At 47.1% G+C, this 22,709-nt stretch overlaps 1 protein-coding gene across 1 annotated transcript; it reads right to left on the bottom strand.

Moving 5' to 3' along the window:
• Positions 1 to 2,571: 2,571 nt before the first annotated feature.
• Positions 2,572 to 13,302, bottom strand: LOC142310661 (conserved oligomeric Golgi complex subunit 8-like). Its single transcript, XM_075348276.1, has 4 exons — positions 13,296 to 13,302; positions 5,309 to 5,436; positions 5,059 to 5,227; positions 2,572 to 3,082 (listed from the first exon to the last, which is right to left on the bottom strand). The coding sequence occupies exons 1-4, from the start codon at positions 13,300 to 13,302 to the stop codon at positions 2,850 to 2,852; spliced, it is 537 nt and encodes a 178-aa protein (XP_075204391.1). The 3' UTR covers positions 2,572 to 2,849.
• Between the last annotated feature and the right edge of the window lie 9,407 nt (positions 13,303 to 22,709).

The raw sequence follows: 22,709 nt of genomic DNA, 5'->3' as shown, positions 1-22,709 counted from the left end.
TGCACACACACAGAGGGAGACAGACAGTGAGAGAGGGAGATAGGGTGAGTGTGTCGCGGGCGGCGGGGCGCTGGGCTCGCTAACGCTCGGGTCCGGCGCTGCTGCTGCTGCTCGGTGGCTCGAGCGGTGGGCCGGATCCAGGGACTCGAGCGGCGCTCCTCGCCCGTGAGTGAAAGGGGAACGATTGGTTTGGGGAGAGAGTGTCCGTGACGCCACCCACGGGTTGTGGTGAAGATAAGCACCACCGCTGCCGGTGATGGGGATCCCGGGAGCGATGGCAGGGAGCAGCTGGGATGTTGTTCTCCCCCTCCGTGGGTAGGGGTTGGTGGTCCCGGGGCCTGGTGGTGTGACAGGGAGACTTGGTTGGTGAGGTGCAGGGTTGCAGGGACAGCGCGGCGCCGGACGGCACTGGTGTACTCACTCAGATAATCAATGACAGAGTCTCTGGTAAACCAAACGGCCGGATGGACGGGACCCGCAGCCGGCTGCAGTGCTAATGTTGTGCTCTCCTCGGACGGCTGATGGTGGCTGTCTTTCCCTGCACCTTTGTGTACTGTGTTGACTCCGATGGTTTCCCACACGGTAGTCCGCTCCCCGGCGTATAGGTGCCGTAGGAGCCCTTTTGCCCGCAGGCGCTGGCCCTTGGATCTCTAGCCTGGGGCGGTGGCTGTATATCCTCACAGTGCGGACGGTTGCCTTCTAACGGGACTTGGGTTGCTAGGAAACCCCTGGGGTTCCGGTCACACTCGGGATTTGACCGTTGTCGGCGGCGCCAAGCCTGGTCGGGGCCCGATGGCCCTGCCTGTGTGCTTAACTTCACTCCGGTCCCCGGTTCGGTACCGGTGGGCCACCGCCCAGCCCCGGTCCTACGGTTCTGCGGAGATCCGTCACTCCTGCAGACGGCCACCACCGTCTGACAACCTTGCTGTAGGTGCCTGGGCTCCAACCGAGACACGTCAGTCTTTAACTCCCTTCACTTCAAACTCCTGAACTGCACTGACTCCTTTTCCCGCCTCCAGGACTGTGAACTCCTCGATGGGCGGGGCCAACCGCCTGGCTCCGCCCACCTGGTGTGGACATCAGCCCCTGGAGGGAGGCAACAAGGGTTTTTGTCTGACTGCTGTAACTGCCTAGGGTGGGGGGGGTTGTGTTGTTGTTTTCTGTGACCCCTGGCTAGTCCAGGGCACCACAAGTGACAGAGACACTTGGTCACTATTCCGAGCAACGCCAGGTACTACAGCTAATAAATGTTATATATATATTATATATGAGACTATTCTGCAACTTTTCAATGTATTATATATGTTAATGCCTCGCTACTTCCCAGACCTCTGCTTTGTAGTTTTTTTTTTTTTTTTTTTAATTACTATCGTGTACAAAACCATCCTAAAGCGAGACTTATTATTCAGGGCACTCAGTGTTCAGGCTTATCACATACTGATGTAGATGGCACCGACACCACCGAGTAACTGAGCTCATGAGGGAAGCAGAGGCGGCCATCTTGTGGACGGCCCTTGTAACTGTTTAAAGCTTCCTTTATACATCCGTGTCTCTGGTACGTGTGACGTCTGTTTTCACACGTATCGTAGACACGGACACACGTAGACCCCTTAAATTTAATGGGTCTGCACACACATCCGTGTTTTGACACGGACCATTTGTCCGTGTACTCCACATGGCAACATACTTGTTTTTCTCCGGCAGTACAGGCCTCACACGAAGCGCACATTGATGGGATTTGTGTGACAAATACCGGAGAAAACACAGGTGACATAAAAATAAAGAATTTTTATACTTACCTATCTTGGGAGCTGCTGTTGCTTCCAGGCCCACTCATTATCCCTCATGAATATTCACTGCAGTCACCACAGACCCATAACTAACAGCAGCGCTGGAGACAGGTAAGTATAGCAGATAATGCTGTCCGAGTGTTATCCAGATGTCACAGGGATAGCACAAGTAAAAGACGCACTCAGGCACACATACACACCTTCACCACAGACTGTGCAAACCATTAGTGTTTTGCACAGACGTATGAAAGAGGCCATAAGGGTGCTGCACAAGAATCACGCGAGAGACATCAGAACAAAACATTGGAGGAAAAGGAATCGATCACCAGGTTGTTGCTATGTAATCTGAGAGTAGGATGATGTAGGGGCAGAGACCCTGATTCCAGCCATGTGCCACTTACTAAGCTGCTTTTTGCAGTTTTGATATAATCCCAGTTTTCTCTGCTGCAGATCTACCATCCCTCTGAATGCCGAGCTCTGTATAACCGCAACCAAACCACTGATTGGCAGCTATCCGTGTACACTGTTCACAGGCAGAAAGCCACTGCCAATCAGTGATGTGGGTGGAGCTACACAGAATAGGTGACACAAAACAGCTAGTGTAGTGATAATCTTCTGCTGATAAAACACTGATTTTATTGAAACAGCAACACACAAACCGGTAAGTGACATTACTGGAATCAGTAATACCCGACCACTGAAACCCAAAAACAATTAAAGAGACAGAAGTAATAAAAAGGTATTTTTTTATTTTTATAAATACATACAACCCCTTTAAAAAGGTATTTGATTAGCGGAATATCATATATATTACACACTTCTGGCAACCAATCAGATGACTGTTCTCATTCCCAAAATGCAGCTTTGAGTTCACCACACCCATGAGTACCCAAAAGTGCGAGTGCTGTATGATCAATAATGAAGACGGATTTGACAGAGTTCGGATGTAAATGTCGGAGTCATTGTGGCTCCAGGTAACGGCTGATGTCTGTCCCGGGCCCCATATATATATAATGACATCCCTCTCCCCAATGTAGACTTCATTCACACTAATGGCCGTCATGGGGCGTCATCTCCGGCCGGAAGCTCAGACACCGCGGACACAATCTGTGCATCCTCCATCTTCGTTTCCGCCTTCTCTATGGATGGTTGAGATTTCTCCGGCTCGGCCTCGGGTGTGGGGATAATGTCAGGCTCCTTCTGAGGTAATAAACCCTCCAAGGCTTCATGCAGCGGAACCACATTGATAGAACCAAGATTGCCGTAACGGGAGAGGTGAGAGGGGGCGACACCTGAGAGGGGGAAAAAAAGGAAAAATAATATATCACATTACAAAGGCTGAAAAACTGTGCAAATATATTACTGATCCTGAGTACATCCTGCATTATACTCCAGAGCTGCACTCATGATTCGGCTGGTGCAGTCACTGTGTACATACATTACATTACTTATCCTGAGTACATCCTGCATTATATTCCACAGCTGCACTCACTATTCTGCTGGATCTGTCACTGTGTACATACATTACATTACTTATCCTGAGTACATCCTGCATTATACTCCACAGCTGCACTCATAATTCTGCTGGTGCAGTCACTGTGTACATACATTACATTACTTATCCTGAGTACATCCTGCATTATACTCCACAGCTGCACTCACGATTCGGCTGGTGCAGTCACTGTGTCCATACATTACATTACTGATCCTGAGTACATCCTGCATTATACTCCAGAGCTGCACTCACTATTCTGCTGGATCTGTCACTGTGTACATACAATACATTACTTATCCTGAGTACATCCTGCATTATACTCCACAGCTGCACTCACGATTCTGCTGGTGCAGTCACTGTGTTTATACATTACCTTACTGATCCTGAGTTACCTCCTGTATTATACTCCAGAGCTGCACTCACTATTCTGCTGGTGCAGTCACTGTGTACATACATTACTGATCCTGAGTTACCTTCTGCATTATACTCCACAGCTGCACTCACGATTCTGCTGGTGCAGTCACTGTGTACATACATTACATTACTGATCCTGAGTACATCCTGCATTATACTCAGCAGCTGCACTCATGATTCTGCTGGATCTGTCACTGTGTACATACATTACATTACTTATCCTGAGTACATCCTGCATTATACTCCACAGCTGCACTCACGATTCGGCTGGTGCAGTCACTGTGTACATACATTACATTACTGATCCTGAGTACATCCTGCATTATACTCCACAGCTGCACTCACAATTCTGCTGGTGCAGTCACTGTGTACATACATTACTGATCCTGAGTTACCTCCTGCATTATACTCCACAGCTGCACTCACGATTCGGCTGGTGCAGTCACTGTGTACATACATTACATTACTGATCCTGAGTTACCTCCAGTATTATACTTCAGAGCTGCACTCACGATTCGGCTGGTGCAGTCACTGTGTACATACATTACTGATCCTGAGTTACCTCCAGTATTATACTCCAGAGCTGCACTCACTATTCTGTTGGTGCAGTCACTGTGTACATACATTACATTACTGATCCTGAGTTACCTCCTGTATTATACTCCAGAGCTGCACTCACGATTCTGCTGGTGCTGTCACTGTGTACATACATTACATATCTTGTACTGTTCATGAGTTACCTCCTGTATTATCACTGTGTACGTACATTAGATTACTTATCCTGCAATGATCTGGATTTACATCCTGTATTATACTCCAGAGCTGCACTCACTATTCTGCTGGTGGAGTCACTGTGTACATTACATTACCTTACTGATCCTGAGTTACATCCTATATTATACGCCAGAGCTGCACTCACTATTCTGCCGCTGCAGTCACTGTGTACATACATTACAGATCCTGTATTATACTCCAGAGCTGCACTCACTATTCTGCTGGTGGAGTCACTGTGCATATAAATTACTCATCTTACAGTGACTCTGACTTGTAAAGCTGTATTATACTTCAGTGCTATATTCACACTTTTGCTGATTTCTATTGACAATAGTGTGGTATTTTTAGGATTCACCATCTGCAACTCCACATTCTGGCAGAATTCATTTTCTTTTGCCTGAATAGATGAAAAACAATTCTTCTCATTCCATCCATCTCTGTATAGACACTGAACAAGCAGGTAGTGCAGCCAGAGACAAACTCATCACCCTCCAGAATTGTGAATACAGCTCTGGAGGAACGCAGGGGACAGATTGTACTTTACGATCGGGAATTATTATTAGAACATAAACCTTTTGTTTTTACCAAGTATTTGTGCTCTTTGCGCTGGAGGAAAGAGGACCTGTAAGCAGCGGTTCAGATACGGGGTCAGGTCCTCCAAAAAGACAGTGCAGAATTGGATAAAGAGTTCCCGCTCCTGGGGGCTGAATGCAGCATCCTCGGCTCGGTGGAACGTCAGGATGGATTTAACGACCTATGAAGGAGACAGAACAAAAAAAGAGGAGACGTTCCTGCAGAACTCCAAGAACCGAGTGCTCGAAATGACTGTTTGTACCTTCTCCAAGGCGTCCTGCAAGGTGATGGTCACTTCTTCGGTCAGAGCCACCGGACAGCAGAGTCGCAGGTCATTAAAGGCCACAGCTAAGATATGAACAAATGGGTGATAACTGCATCGGTGCAGAGCTAAGAAGGAAGGAATCGCAACGCATCATAGGTGGAAGAGATACTAGGGGTGAAAAGCCCTCAGCAATGTCCAGATTCAGGCGATATGATGATGCTACACTCTTCTGGAATAATTATCTGGCTCTGTACACAACTGTTTACAATTGTCTAGATATGTCTCAGGATCATGCGAATTTTCTGTATTCAATGGCAAATCGTTGTAATGTAGATTACACCACAAGAGTAAAGGGGGCTTTACACGCTACAATATCGTTAATGTTTTATCGTCGCACATCCGGCGTCATTAACGATATCGCAGCGTGTGACACTGACCAGCGACCTTAAGCGACCTCAAAAATGGTGAAAATCGTTCACCATGGAGAGGTCGTCCCAAACTCAAAAATCGGTAATGGTTGTTTTTCGTTGTGGTTCGTCGCTCCTGCGGCAGCACACATCGCTGCCTTCCGTTACAATCCGCCCTTTTGGAAAACAGCGGATTCCGCTGTTTCCCATAGACTTGTATGGATGACGGATTGTGCCAAAAGGACCTGCGTTGCTTCCGCTGGGCGACGCTCCGTTGCTTCCGCCCAGCGCGAGGAACGCAGCTTGTAACGTTTTTTTGAGCAGCGGAATCCTTTTTTTTTCTTTTTTTAAATCACAAACTTTATTTTGTCTCGCAGTGGCCGAACGTTCAGCTGAGCTCCCGCCCGCCGGCATGCCTGACCGCCTGCAAGTGACAGCGCTCAGCTCAGCGCCCGCCTGCCGGCATGCCTGGCTGCCGGCAAGTGACAGAGCTCAGCTGAGTACCCGCCCTTCTGCCGGCATGCCCGGCCGCCGGCAAGTGACAGCGCTCAGCGCCCGCCCGCCGGCATGCCTGGCCGCCGGCAAGTGACAGCGCTCAGCTGAGCTACCGGCCGCCGGCTATTGAGAGCGATCAGCTGATCGTTCACAATAGTCTGCTGCCGGTAAAACTGTAAAAAAAAAAAAGCTTTCCGTTGTTTTGTATGATCCGTAGCATCCGTTGTGCCACTATATGCAATGCATTAAGGAATAACATTTGGAACTCCATTCTATGTCTGAACTGGGTGCAAAAAACCTAAAAAACATCACTATGGGGAGATAAGGTATGCACACCAGTGACTATGGAAGGGGAATACATGGAATAGCAGAAACTGCTGTGTGAATACTGACATGAAAAATTCAATAGCTATTTGTTAGAATGAAATGTGAAAAATGGAACCTGCATTACTGCCATGAATATATGAATAAAGAGAAATTTAGCTACTGAATTGATCAATGCAGAAGAGCCCCAACACTACGCCAAAGTATTTCTCTACGTTGGGGTCCCTAGCTTGTGTGTGTCCTCTCATGCAGTTAAAAAACTTACCGTGTATGGGACGCTGAGACCCAGGCTATATATGCGTATAATGTGGATTGGCAATAGGTGTGTATGGGGAGGGTTCACAAACGAAAAACTACTAACATTAAGGAATAACGTTTGGAACTCCATTCTATGTCTGAACTGGGTGCAAAAAACCTAAAAAACATCACTATGGGGAGATAAGGTATGCACACCAGTGACTATGGAAGGGGAATACATGGAATAGCAGAAACTGCTGTGTGAATACTGACATGAAAAATTCAATAGCTATTTGTTAGAATGAAATGTGAACAATGGAACCTGCATTACTGCCATGAATATATGAATAAAGAGAAATTTAGCTACTGAATTGATCAATGCAGAAGAGCCCCAACACTACGCCAAAGTATTTCTCTACGTTGGGGTCCCTAGCTTGTGTGTGTCCTCTCATGCAGTTAAAAAACTTACCGTGTATGGGACGCTGAGACCCAGGCTATATATGCGTATAATGTGGATTGGCAATAGGTGTGTATGGGGAGGGTTCACAAACGAAAAACTACTAACATTAAGGAATAACGTTTGGAACTCCATTCTATGTCTGAACTGGGTGCAAAAAACCTAAAAAACATCACTATGGGGAGATAAGGTATGCACACCAGTGACTATGGAAGGGGAATACATGGAATAGCAGAAACTGCTGTGTGAATACTGACATGAAAAATTCAATAGCTATTTGTTAGAATGAAATGTGAAAAATGGAACCTGCATTACTGCCATGAATATATGAATAAAGAGAAATTTAGCTACTGAATTGATCAATGCAGAAGAGCCCCAACACTACGCCAAAGTATTTCTCTACGTTGGGGTCCCTAGCTTGTGTGTGTCCTCTCATGCAGTTAAAAAACTTACCGTGTATGGGACGCTGAGACCCAGGCTATATATGCGTATAATGTGGATTGGCAATAGGTGTGTATGGGGAGGGTTCACAAACGAAAAACTACTAACATTAAGGAATAACGTTTGGAACTCCATTCTATGTCTGAACTGGGTGCAAAAAACCTAAAAAACATCACTATGGGGAGATAAGGTATGCACACCAGTGACTATGGAAGGGGAATACATGGAATAGCAGAAACTGCTGTGTGAATACTGACATGAAAAATTCAATAGCTATTTGTTAGAATGAAATGTGAAAAATGGAACCTGCATTACTGCCATGAATATATGAATAAAGAGAAATTTAGCTACTGAATTGATCAATGCAATAGAGCCCCAACACTACGCCAAAGTATTTCTCTACGTTGGGGTCCCTAGCTTGTGTGTGTCCTCTCATGCAGTTAAAAAACTTACCGTGTATGGGACGCTGAGACCCAGGCTATATATGCGTATAATGTGGATTGGCAATAGGTGTGTATGGGGAGGGTTCACAAACGAAAAACTACTAACATTAAGGAATAACGTTTGGAACTCCATTCTATGTCTGAACTGGGTGCAAAAAACCTAAAAAACATCACTATGGGGAGATAAGGTATGCACACCAGTGACTATGGAAGGGGAATACATGGAATAGCAGAAACTGCTGTGTGAATACTGACATGAAAAATTCAATAGCTATTTGTTAGAATGAAATGTGAAAAATGGAACCTGCATTACTGCCATGAATATATGAATAAAGAGAAATTTAGCTACTGAATTGATCAATGCAGAAGAGCCCCAACACTACGCCAAAGTATTTCTCTACGTTGGGGTCCCTAGCTTGTGTGTGTCCTCTCATGCAGTTAAAAAACTTACCGTGTATGGGACGCTGAGACCCAGGCTATATATGCGTATAATGTGGATTGGCAATAGGTGTGTATGGGGAGGGTTCACAAACGAAAAACTACTAACATTAAGGAATAACGTTTGGAACTCCATTCTATGTCTGAACTGGGTGCAAAAAACCTAAAAAACATCACTATGGGGAGATAAGGTATGCACACCAGTGACTATGGAAGGGGAATACATGGAATAGCAGAAACTGCTGTGTGAATACTGACATGAAAAATTCAATAGCTATTTGTTAGAATGAAATGTGAAAAATGGAACCTGCATTACTGCCATGAATATATGAATAAAGAGAAATTTAGCTACTGAATTGATCAATGCAGAAGAGCCCCAACACTACGCCAAAGTATTTCTCTACGTTGGGGTCCCTAGCTTGTGTGTGTCCTCTCATGCAGTAAAAAACTTACCGTGTATGGGACGCTGAGACCCAGGCTATATATGCGTATAATGTGGATTGGCAATAGGTGTGTATGGGGAGGGTTCACAAACGAAAAACTACTAACATTAAGGAATAACGTTTGGAACTCCATTCTATGTCTGAACTGGGTGCAAAAAACCTAAAAAACATCACTATGGGGAGATAAGGTATGCACACCAGTGACTATGGAAGGGGAATACATGGAATAGCAGAAACTGCTGTGTGAATACTGACATGAAAAATTCAATAGCTATTTGTTAGAATGAAATGTGAAAAATGGAACCTGCATTACTGCCATGAATATATGAATAAAGAGAAATTTAGCTACTGAATTGATCAATGCAGAAGAGCCCCAACACTACGCCAAAGTATTTCTCTACGTTGGGGTCCCTAGCTTGTGTGTGTCCTCTCATGCAGTTAAAAAACTTACCGTGTATGGGACGCTGAGACCCAGGCTATATATGCGTATAATGTGGATTGGCAATAGGTGTGTATGGGGAGGGTTCACAAACGAAAAACTACTAACATTAAGGAATAACGTTTGGAACTCCATTCTATGTCTGAACTGGGTGCAAAAAACCTAAAAAACATCACTATGGGGAGATAAGGTATGCACACCAGTGACTATGGAAGGGGAATACATGGAATAGCAGAAACTGCTGTGTGAATACTGACATGAAAAATTCAATAGCTATTTGTTAGAATGAAATGTGAAAAATGGAACCTGCATTACTGCCATGAATATATGAATAAAGAGAAATTTAGCTACTGAATTGATCAATGCAGAAGAGCCCCAACACTACGCCAAAGTATTTCTCTACGTTGGGGTCCCTAGCTTGTGTGTGTCCTCTCATGCAGTTAAAAAACTTACCGTGTATGGGACGCTGAGACCCAGGCTATATATGCGTATAATGTGGATTGGCAATAGGTGTGTATGGGGAGGGTTCACAAACGAAAAACTACTAACATTAAGGAATAACGTTTGGAACTCCATTCTATGTCTGAACTGGGTGCAAAAAACCTAAAAAACATCACTATGGGGAGATAAGGTATGCACACCAGTGACTATGGAAGGGGAATACATGGAATAGCAGAAACTGCTGTGTGAATACTGACATGAAAAATTCAATAGCTATTTGTTAGAATGAAATGTGAAAAATGGAACCTGCATTACTGCCATGAATATATGAATAAAGAGAAATTTAGCTACTGAATTGATCAATGCAGAAGAGCCCCAACACTACGCCAAAGTATTTCTCTACGTTGGGGTCCCTAGCTTGTGTGTGTCCTCTCATGCAGTTAAAAAACTTACCGTGTATGGGACGCTGAGACCCAGGCTATATATGCGTATAATGTGGATTGGCAATAGGTGTGTATGGGGAGGGTTCACAAACGAAAAACTACTAACATTAAGGAATAACGTTTGGAACTCCATTCTATGTCTGAACTGGGTGCAAAAAACCTAAAAAACATCACTATGGGGAGATAAGGTATGCACACCAGTGACTATTGCCAATCCACATTATACGCATATATAGCCTGGGTCTCAGCGTCCCATACACGGTAAGTTTTTTAACTGCATGAGAGGACACACACAAGCTAGGGACCCCAACGTAGAGAAATACTTTGGCGTAGTGTTGGGGCTCTTCTGCATTGATCAATTCAGTAGCTAAATTTCTCTTTATTCATATATTCATGGCAGTAATGCAGGTTCCATTTTTCACATTTCATTCTAACAAATAGCTATTGAATTTTTCATGTCAGTATTCACACAGCAGTTTCTGCTATTCCATGTATTCCCCTTCCATAGTCACTGGTGTGCATACCTTATCTCCCCATACTATATGCAATGCATCCGCTGCATCCGTCACACAACGCAATGCTACGGAAGCCGTCCAATGCAAGTGTGAAACTAGCCTTACAGAGATATATGAAAAGATATGTGAGGTAAAAGCCCACCCTGATACCAGTGCACCAAAGCCGCAGACAATGCAGAGCCCAAAGCCTGAGAAAGGAGGGACTGGAAAACATCAGGAGACGCCATATTGTAGACCCCAAAATGAAGCTGCCAATATCCCTGTGTTCAGTCTATTGGAAAGTCAATGATTCTGTCTATTCTGGAGCTGCTCACAAATTGCTCTACCGCTCTTGTTAACTAAAGGCCCAGTCACACTAAACAACTTACCAGCGATCCCAACAACGATCCAACCTGATAGGGATCGCTGGTAAGTTGCTAGGAGGTCGCTGGTGAGATGTCACACTAAGCGACGCTCCAGCGTTCCCACCAGCAACCTGACCTGGCAGGGATCGCTGGAGCGTCGCTACACGAGTTGCTGGTGAGCTCACCAGCAACCAGTGACCAGCCCCCAGCCAGCAGCGCCACGTGGAAGCGATGCTGCGCTTGGTAACTAAGGTAAATATCGGGTAACCAACCCGATATTTACCTTGGTTACCAGCGCACACCGCTTAGCGCTGGCTCCCTGCACACCTAGCCACAGTACACATCGGGTTAATTACCCGATGTGTACTCTGCTACGTGTGCAGGCAGCAGGAGCCGGCTTCTGCGGACGCTGGTAACCACGGTAAACATTGGGTAACCAAGAAGCCCTTACCTTGGTTACCCGATATTTACCTTCGTTACCAGCGTCCCCGCTCTCACTGCCAGTGCCGGCTCCCTGCTCTCTGCACACATAGCCACAGTACACATCAGGTAATTAACCCACACACCCCCATCCCCTGTGAGGTCGCACACGTCACCTGAAAGGGAGACCTGATGCCTCCCTCAGGGCTAGTAGAGCACACCAGGTGGGCGGAGTCAGGCGGAAAGGCACGCCCACCGAGGAGACTACTGTCCTGGGGCAGGAAGTTCAAACAGAAAGAGGTTAGACAAGTTTGGAGTTGACAGTGAGGGGTAGAGGAGCAGCTGTCGGGGACCCGGGTAGGAGCTTGGGCCCCTTAGAGAACGTCAGGCAGGCAGACGGTGGTGGCCGTCTGCAGGAGTACCGGTACAGCAACCGGCGGAACCATACGGACCGGGTCTGGGTCCCGAACCGGGGAATCAACCGTGTACCGGAGCACCAACAGGAGGGTACTCAGACCCCGTCCTAACTTAGAAGCCACTGAGTATAGGCAAATTGACTGATTGCTGGCCAGACCTCACGGGTTCATCCACACCCAAAGTCCCGATAGAAGGCAAAAGCCCACCGAGACCGGGTGAGCACCACCGCCAAGGGCCAAACACCGACGGGCCAGCGCCTGCGGGCAAACGAGGGCTCCTCCGGCAGCTCAACGCCGGGGAGCGGGCTACCACTGCTGAGGCAGGGGGCCGAAACACAAACATCCAGAGATGCACGGGAAAAGGGGCCACCATCAACCCCACAGGCGACATCAGCAGCCGGCCGCGGGGACCGACCACTTCCGAACTTTGGTTTACCAGTGACTCTGAGTGTGAATCAATCGTGAGTACACCAGTGCCATCCGGGCACGACGCTACACCATGGCACTGCGCCCTGCACCCCGACGACAACATCAGCCCTTACAGTCCCCCACCGGGCCCGGGACATACCGCCCCTACCCACGGAGAGGCTAACATCTCAGCTGCGGCCGCAACACTGATCCCGGACGAGCTCACCATCACTTCAGCCGCAACGGTGGTGCATTCCCCATCACCACGACCCGTGGGTGGCGTCACGACCCGTTACATAACCACCACCCCCCACCGCCTCCCCTTAACAAGAGCGACGTGGCCCCCGGTCCGGAGGCGCTTGTGCCACCGAGAACCCGAGCCCGGACCTCGAGCGGCTCGGCCCAAGCAAGCGTAAGAAGCGGCCGGGCCCCTCTCAGGGCGGTACACAAGCACAATGGATGGGATTTGTAGAAATCCTCTGCGCACTGTGCGTGTACAGCTCACAGCGAACACTGACCTGTGGTGCGGCTTCCTGAGCCCTGGGATGTTAATTTATTGCTGTGTCTCCACAGAAAGAATAGAAGAGACACCACAGTGGCCCGAACCCTGACTGTGGGCACCGGCCGCTGTGGTCCCTGCGGAGAGCACTCACAGCCCCACAGGAGAGGACGTGTCCAGGACACACCATGTCCAGACCGTGGGCACAATCTTATAGTGTATTGTGGTGTATGTGTAAAACATTTGTATTTTTAGGGCACAAAACTAAGTCTATAAGGGCGAGTGTCCACCATCAGGCGTCGTCCCGGTCTGGACACAGCGTGCTTTCTCTGATGGAGACGCCAGTGGAGCACCCCACAGGGCCTGGGGCTTACTCGTCATCGGGCCGATGAAGGGTCAGGGGCAGTAGCGTAGCTAGCGGGGGGGGCAGAGGGTGCGGCCGCCCCGGGCCCCGTGCTCAGAGGGGGCCCACCTGGAGCTGCGATACCATTAACCCCTTCAGCCCCCGGGCACTTTCCGTTTTTGCGTTTTTGTTTTTTGCTCCCCTTCTTCCGAGAGCCGTAACTTTTTTATTTTTCCATCAATCTTGCCATGTAAGGGCTTGTTTTTTGCGGGACGAGTTGTACTTTTAAATGAAACCATAAGTTTTACCATATGGTGTACTGGAAAACGGCAAAAAAATTCCAAGTGCGGAAAAATTGCAAAAAAAGTGTGATTGTACAATAGTTTTTGGGATGTTTTATTCACTGTGTTCACTGTATGGTAAAACTGATGTATCTATGTGATGCCTCAGGTCAGTGCGAATTTGTAGACACCAAACATGTATAGGTTTACTTGTGTCTAAGGGGTTAAAAAAAATTCACAAGCTTGTCCAAAAAAAGTGGCGCACGTTTTGCGCCATTTTCCAAAACCCGTAGCGTTCTCATTTTTCGGGATCTGAGGCTCTGTGGCGGCTTATTTTTTGCGTCTTGACCTGACGTTTTTAACGGTACCATTTTTGCGCAGATGCTACGTTTTGATCGCCTGTTATTGCATTTTGCACAAAATTTGCGGTGACCAAAAAAACGTAATTTTGGCGTTTGGAATTTTTTTGCCACTACGCCGTTTACTAATCAGATTTGATTTTATATTTTGATAGATCGGGCATTTCTGAACGCGGCGATACCAAATATGTGTATATTTTTTATTTTTTTAACCCTTTAATTTTCAATGGGGTGAAAGGGGGGTGATTTGAACTTTTAGGTTTTTTTATTTTTTTTTAATTTTTTAAAACTTTTTTTTTATTTTAGCCCTAGGGGGCTATAGCTATCAGCAATCCGATTGCTCTGCACTATCTGCAGATCTCAGCTATAGAGCTGTATTCCGGCATTGAGAGGAAGTGAGTCATGGTAGCTACAGGCGTCATCACATGACCCTGTGCTACCATGGCAACCACCGAAAGTCACGTGATCATGTCACGTGACTTCCGGTGGGGCGGGGTAAGTGACTGTCATGGCGGCGCGCATATTTTGGCAGCGATTTGTAAGGGGTTAATGGCCACGGGTGGAAGCGATCCCACCCGTGGCTAGCAGGCACACATGTCAGCTGTTGAAAACAGCTGATATGTGCACGGATCGCCGCCTGCCCGCGGCAGGGGGTGGGGCTTAACGGCACACGATCCATGACGTACCCAGTACGTCACGGGTCGTTAACGGGTTAATCAACTGTTATTGCATTTAACCCCTTCAGCCCCCGGGCACTTTCCGTTTTTGCGTTTTTGTTTTTTGCTCCCCTTCTTCCGAGAGGCGTAACTTTTTTATTTTTCCATCAATCTTGCCATATGAGGGCTTGTTTTTTGCTGGACGAGTTGTACTTTTAAATGAAACCATAAGTTTTACCATATAGTGTACTGGAAAATGGCAAAAAAATTCCAAGTGCGGAAAAATTGCAAAAAAAAGTGTGATCGTACAATAGTTTTTGGGATATTTTATTCACTGTGTTCACTATCTGGTAAAACTAAGATATATATGTGATGCCTCAGGTCAGTGCGAGTTTGTAGACACCAAACATGTATAGGTTTACTTGTATCTAAGGGGTTAAAAAAATTCACAAGCTTGTCCAAAAAACGTGGCGCACGTTTTGCGCCATTTTCCAAAACCCGTAGCGTTTTCATTTTTCAGGATCTGAGGCTCAGTGATGGCTTATTTTTTGTGTCTCGACCTGACGTTTTTGCGTCTCGACTTGACGTTTTTAACGGTACCATTTTTGCGCAGATGCTTCGTTTTGATCGCATGTTATTGCATTTTGTGCAAAATTTGCGGCGACCAAAAAACGTAATTTTGGCGTTTGGAATTTTTTTTGCCGCTACGCCGTTTACTGATCAGATTCATTGATTTTATATTTTGATAGATCGGGCATTTCTGAACGTGGCGATACCAAATATGTGTGTATTTTGTATTTTTTTAAACCCTTTAGTTTTCAATAGGGTGAAAGGGGGGTGATTTGAACTTTTAGGTTTTTTTTATTTTTTTTAATTTTTTAAAACTTTTTTTTTATTTTACTAGTCCCCCTAGGGGGCTATAGCGATCAGCAATCCGATCGCTCTGCACTATCTGCAGATCTCAGCTACAGAGCTGAGAACTGCAGATTTGCTGCTTTATTTTCAATGCCGGCTGTATTCCGGCATTGAGAGGAAGTGAGTCATGTTAGCTACAGGCGTCATCACATGACCCTGTGCTACCATGGCAACCACCGAAAGTCACGTGATCATGTCACGTGACTTCCAGCGGGGGTGGGGTAAGTGACTGTCATGGCGGCGCCCATATACATATCGCTGCCAGATTTTGGCAGCGAAATGTAAGGGGTTAATGGCCGCGGGTGGAAGCGATTCCACCCGCGGCAAGCAGGCACACATGTCAGCTGTTGATAACAGCTGATATGTGTGCGGATCGCGGCCGCCTGCCGGCGGCAGGGGGCGGGGCTTACCGGCACACGATCCATGACGTACCCAGTACGTCATGGGTCGTTAAGGGGTTAAATGCAATGCTACGGTGACTAAAAAGCTGTAATTTTGGTGTTTGGAGTTTTCTTCTTGCTACGCAGTTTACTGATCAAATTAATTGATTTACTATTTTGATAGATCGAGCATTTTTGAGCACAACGATACCAAAAGTATATTTTTTTACTTTTTATTATTGTTTTATTTTCAATGTGGCAAAAGGGGGTTGATTTGAACTTTTAGTTTTTTTATCGCTATATTTTTTTTAAACGCTTTTTTTTTATACTGATTTTACTAGAGTCCCCTAGTGAAATTTATCACTGCACAGTCAGATCGCTTCGGCTGATCAGAGAGATGCTTCAACATCGCTCTGATCATCAAAAATGCTGATCTCCTGTGAGTGCCAGCGCTCTGCTAGCATTCACAGGAAGTGAGTATTAACAGCGACAGGGGTAATAATCTGACTACGTGTTGTCATGGCCCATGATCGAGTTACAGGGTCACCGATGGCAGCAGAGAACAGAGCGATCCCCACGAGAGCACGTTAGATCATCCTGTTAGAGTTTGACAGTGCGATCTTTGGAGCTAAAAGGCGGAGGTAGATCAGAGATCTACCCGTGCTTTTTAACTTAGATCGCACTTAGCCTCACATATCTGCTGATCAGATTAGCAGACATGTGCGGGGATTACTGCGGGCTCGACGTGGGAGTCCACGGTAATGGGACAGACACAGCCAAAGACGTACCAGTACGTCCCAAGTTGTGAAAGTCTTAAAGGAAATCAGTCACCAGGTTTTTCCACCTTATCTAAGGGGCAAAGATTCTGATTCCAGCAGTTTGTCACTTACTGGGCTGCTTAGTGTAGTTTTGATAAAATCACTGTTTAATTAGCAGTAGACTTTCATTAGAGGACTATTTGGCCTGTTGTCAGGTCCAACTGGGCGCCATCAGTCTTTTTGTGTAGATTATGGGGTCATGTCTTCTGACTGTGCACCCCTTCGCCAGTAGGTGATTGCATGCTATAGTAGCAGGTTCCTACTTGTCCATACACGTGGAGGTTTTTAAACCCAGAGAAAGTCTTCCGTTCAGTGAAGGTACCCAGTAATATGAGATTGCCTTGATGTGTATACTGGGCAAATATAGAATTCTATGCTAAATATTTCAATTTTTTTTTTTAGATTTCCTTTAGCAGTAATGCATGTCTATATTCATACATTAATAGTTTGCATGCTTTAGCATTACAGAGTGCAACTGTCTTTTTTTGTCATTGTATGTCATGTTCAGTTATGCACCTGTTCACACTGCATGTTCAAGAGTGACGTCAGTCTTTTTGTGTAGGTAGTCCAACATATTCATGAGCTCTGTATAACTGCTAGATCTGCAGCAGAGAAAACATTGATTTTATCAAAATGACAGCAACACATTGCTGGAATTTGGGTCTCTGTCTCTACATTTTGGTCCTCTCAGATGAGGTAGCAAAAATCTGGTGACAGATTTCATTTATGTAATGTATAAGTGTTCTTATCATTAAAAATCCCCAAAACTTCCTTTTCATAAATGTCACAATCTAATACCACCACTGAACCCCCTTGTCTTAAACTCTAATAATCAGATTATCATTAGATTGTAATGAAAAAAAGCAGTTTTCTATTGTTTAGTGAGATTATACCCTGTGGGTGAAAGACTTTGCAGTAATTTTATCAATTTGTTCTTTACAATTGATTGAAAGTCCCCCATAACCGGACTGCGCAATTGTACAAGATGAAAATCCAGGTTGGGAACTTTTATAACAAAAGCATCATCGGTAAGAGTTTCCAATCTAGTGTATCAGATAAAGCTGTAAATTCTTTAATGTCAGTTGTTCAATAAAATTTACAGGCACAAAATCCACATGATGTGTAACAGTGGATAAATCCTGATAAGGAGCAACCTGATCCTTGTAAATTGTTTATTTAAGGTCAATTTGTGAATAATGGATGCAGTGTTTCAGCAGAATAAATGCCGATTTCATGCGCTATGGATGCTGCCTCTCCCATAGGCCTCTTTCACACGTCAGTGAAAATCCCACACGTTTTTCATGGACGTGTCAAAGGTGCGTATTGCCCTCCGTGAGCCGTGTTTATGGCACACGTGTGTTCTCCGTGATAACACATGGAAAACGGAAACTTTCTACTCACCTGTCCCTGGCTTCGCTGTCCGTGGTGCTGATCTTCGGTCGTGCCGACTCCCCGCTGCTGCTGCTTCCGGCCGCAGTGAAGTGAATATGCAATGATCATAATGAGCGGCGGTCGGAAGCAAGTGACAGCAGCAGAAGATACAGTAGGGCTGGAGAAGGTGAGTAATTTTTTTTTTTTTCTCGCAGACACGTGTTTTCTCCGGTGCGTGTCACGTGGAACACATCCGTGTGGTAAGTTTGCGTTCTGTGTGACCCGTTTGCGTTCGGTGTGACACCCGTGTTGCCGGAGAAAAACGGACAATTCTACGTGTGGAGCACACATATGCTCCACACATACACACGGTCCATGGCAGAAAACGCACGTGAGTGCAGACCCATTGATTTTAATGGGTCTACGTGTGCCCGTGTCTCCGGTACGTGAGGAAACTGACCATACACGTACCAGAGACACGGACGTGTGAAGGAGGCCATAGATAGAGTGGGAGCAGCATCAAAAGCGCACAAAAGAAGTACCATGCTGCATTTTTGAGCGCAGTGATTTGGATCAAAATTTCAGCATGCAAATCGCGTTCAAAAAAGCATCATGTGCAAGGATTTTGCACAATCTTCATAGATTGTGCAGGAGACGAAGGATGCGTTCATTTACGCTGAAGTGCTAGACGCAGCATAAATGCATGGAATACGAACAAGTGCGCACATTCCCTAAATCCTGTGAAGAAAAAGGCAGTTACTAAATTGTCATCTAATCCAATAAATGAACTTGCAAAAAGTATTGTCGGGAAATATATTCATTAGCCCAAGGAATGCAGTGGGTTAAAGGGAAGGTGTTATCAAAAATTTATTTTTTTCAATAACTCAAAAAATATAAAGTATAAATGTTTTAATGTTATGTTTAAATAAAATTATTTGTTTTTAATTGAGAAAAATATAAAAAAAATAAAAGTTTGATATTTTCCACTCTTAAACACTAGGGGGAGCAACTTTAGAACTAGCTCACATTTCAGCTGCAGTAATAGTGGATGGAATCTCCTGTGTGATGTCACAGCTCCCCCTCCCTTTCCGGGTGTTTCCAAAAGGATAACAGAGAATGAATTTTAGGATCACAGTGCGGAGTCATTTTGTTGGTGGCGCAAAGTGATCTTAATATGTCTAAAGTGTCACTAAGGCCAGCTGCATAGTGCTCCACTGTATCCATCGCCACACTGAATCCCAAAGCCCCGCTGACTGTTTCCCAATGCCCCGCCGACTGTTTCCCAATGCTCGCTGACTGTATCCCAATGCCCCTTGACTGTATCCCAATGCCCTGCGCCCATCTGGCTGTTTCCCTATGCCCCGCTGACTGTTTCCCTATACCCCGCTGACTGTATCCCAATGCCTCACTGACTATTTCCCAATACCTCATCACTGTATCCCGCGCCCCCATATACTGTGCTGCCAGCTGGGATCGAAGGTGCGAGGTGACATGCAGCGAGTAGGGGTGATCTGTAGCCTGAGCGGCACTGCACTACAGATGTCATGCCACGATCACTGCTTCAAGTTGCATGCACTTACCTCAGACCTGTGTCCCCAGCAGCCTGTCCTGTTAGCGACCACAGTACATAGCAGCGAATGCCTGATGTGAGCACACGCAAGGATGATCTGATAATCAAAAAATCAGATAAGGCAGGATGTATTGTAGTTATGGATAAAAAAAACATTATGAAAAATGTGTTTATGATATTTTGTTCAACAATAAAACATACAAAAAAATCCAATCAAATCCCACAGAATCCTGTACTAAAATCCTGAATCTATTGCTGGAAGATGGGGAAAAATGGGAGTTTTTTCTAAAAAAAAAATGAGGGACAATATCATCCCAAATAATCCCAAAACTCCAAATTTTCACGGTTTACCGAAAACCCATAAAAATCAGTTCCCCATTCCATTGCGCCCTATTATATCCAGTATATTGTCGCTGAATGAAAATCTAAGTAAATGGGTAGATTTTCATTTACAGCCTCTGATTCCCAGAACCCCGGATATTTGAAAGATACCTCAATAGTAATAGATTATACAGTTAGGTCCAGAAATATTTGGACAGTGACACAAGTTTTGTTATTTTAGCTGTTTACAAAAACATGTTCAGAAATACAATTATATATATAACTAGAAGGTGGCCCGATTCTACGCATCGGGTATTCTAGAATTTACGTATTGTGTAGTTCATGTATGATTTTTGTTATATATATATATATATATATATATATATATAGATGTTGTTGTGTGTAGTTACCAAGTGTTTGTGTAGGCGCTGTACATGTTCTGGGTGTTGTCTGGGTGTGACGGGGGGTGAGAGCGGTGTTGTATGTGTGTTGCGTGTGTTGCGTTGTTTGTGGAGCGCTGTGTGTCTGTAGCGTTGTGTGTGTGTTGCGCGGTTTGTGTGTGTGTGGTGTGTTTTGGGGGGAGGTATGTTTTGTGCAATGTGTGTGTTGTGCGGTATGTGCGTATATTTGTGTGTGCCGCGGTGTTTGTGTGTTGGGTGTTGTGTGTGTGCAGCGTTGTCTGTGTGTGTGGGTGTCTGTGTAGGGCAGTTGTTTGTGGTTCCCAGTGTGTGTGTGTGTGGTGTGTGGTGTGTTGTGCAGTGCGCGCGTGTGTGTGTGTGTGTGTGTGTGTGTGTGCATCAGCCTCTCTTCTCTCAGCCTACCTCTCCCAGCCTCCCTCCTCCCAGCCTCCCTCAGCATCAGCCTCTCTCCTTCCAGCCTCCCCCAGCATCAGCCTCCGCCAGCATCAGCCTCTCTTCTTCCAGCCTCCTCCAGCATCAGCCTCCCTCTCCCAGCCTTCCCCAGGATCAGCCTCTCTCCTCCCAGCCTCCGTCCTCCCAGCCTTCCCCAGCATCAGCTTTCCCCTCCCAGCCTCCCTCAGCATCAGCCTTCCCCAGCATCAGCCTCTCTCCTCCCAGCCTCAGCCTCTCTCCTTCCAGCCTCCCCCAGCATCAGCCTCTCTCCTTCCAGCCTCCCTCAGCATCAGCCTCCCCTTCCCAGCCTTCCCCAGGATCAGCCTCTCTCCTCCCAGCCTCCTTCCTCCCAGCCTCCCCCTCCCAGCCTCCCTCAGCATCAACCTTCCGCTCCCAGTCTCCCCCAGCATCAGCCTCCCCAAGCATCAGCCTCCACCAGCATCAGCCTCTCTCCTTCCAGCCTCCCCCAGCATCAGCCTCTCTCCTTCCAGCCTCCCTCAGCATCAGCCTCCCGTTCCCAGCCTTCCCCAGGTTCAGCCTCTCTCCTCCCAGCCTCCTTCCTCCCAGCCTCCCCCTCCCAGCCTCCCTCAGCATCAGCCTTCCCCTCCCAGTCTCCCCCAGCATCAGCCTCCCCAAGCATCAGCCTCCACCAGCATTAGCCTCTCTCCTTCCAGCCTCCCCCAGCATCAGCCTCCCCAAGCATCAGCCTCCACCAGCATCAGCCTCCCTCGTCCCAGCCTCCCCCAGCATCAGCCTCCCCCTCCCAGCCTCCCCCAGCATCAGCCTCTCTCCTCCCAGCATCAGCCTCTCTCATCCCAGCATCAGCCTCTCTCCTCCCAGCATCAGCCTCTCCTCTCTGTCCCCAGCATCAGCCTCTCTCCTCCCAGCCTTCCCCAGCATCAGCCTCTCTCTTCCCAGCCTCCCCCAGCATCAGCCTCCCCCAGCATCAGCCTCTCTTCTTCCAGCCTCCCCCAGCATCAGCCTCTCCTTCCAGCCTCCCCCAGCATCAGCCTCCCTCTCCCAGCCTTCCCCAGGATCAGCCTCTCTCCTCCCAGCCTCCGTCCTCCCAGCCTTCCCCAGCATCAGCTTTCCCCTCCCAGCCTCCCTCAGCATCAGCCTTCCCCAGCATCAGCCTCTCTCCTCCCAGCCTCAGCCTCTCTCCTTCCAGCCTCCCCCAGCATCAGCCTCTCTCCTTCCAGCCTCCCTCAGCATCAGCCTCCCCTTCCCAGCCTTCCCCAGGATCAGCCTCTCTCCTCCCAGCCTCCTTCCTCCCAGCCTGCCCCTCCCAGCCTCCTTCAGCATCAGCCTTCCCCTCCCAGTCTCCCCCAGCATCAGCCTCCCCCTCCCAGCCTTCCCCATGATCAGCCTCTCTGCTCCCAGCCTCCTCCAGCACGCCGTGCTCCTCTGCCGACACTCACACACCCGATCGCATCCACTCACACACACCCGATCGCATCCACTCACACACACCCGATCGCATCCACTCACACACACCCGATCGCATCCACTCACACACCCCCGATCGCATCCACTCACACACACCCGATCGCATCCACTCACACACCCCCGATCGCATCCACTCACACACACCCGATCGCATCCACTCACACACACCCGATCGCATCCACTCACACACACCCGATCGCATCCACTCACACACACAGACACTGACGATATCGCACATACGCGCTCACACTCACAACATCCGGAGATACCACATGCCTCTGGCCATGTGATCCTCCGTCAGGTCCTGGAAGGTCACAACAGCACAGTATCGAGGCCGAGAAGCAAGCGATATCGCCGGATGCTGTAAGTATGTGAATGCGATGTGAGGTGTGTGTGAGGTGTGTGTGAGGTGTGTGTGAGGTGTGTGTGAGAGTGTGATCTGATGTGTGTGTATGTATTCTTCCGCCGCAGCAGCAG

The sequence above is a fragment of the Anomaloglossus baeobatrachus genome, chromosome 1 (assembly GCF_048569485.1).
Source record: "Anomaloglossus baeobatrachus isolate aAnoBae1 chromosome 1, aAnoBae1.hap1, whole genome shotgun sequence".
In the NCBI taxonomy this organism is placed as follows: Eukaryota; Metazoa; Chordata; class Amphibia; order Anura; family Aromobatidae; genus Anomaloglossus; species Anomaloglossus baeobatrachus.
The sequence above is the reverse complement of the archived record's forward strand: the minus strand, read 5'-3'. Positions and strand labels throughout refer to the sequence as shown.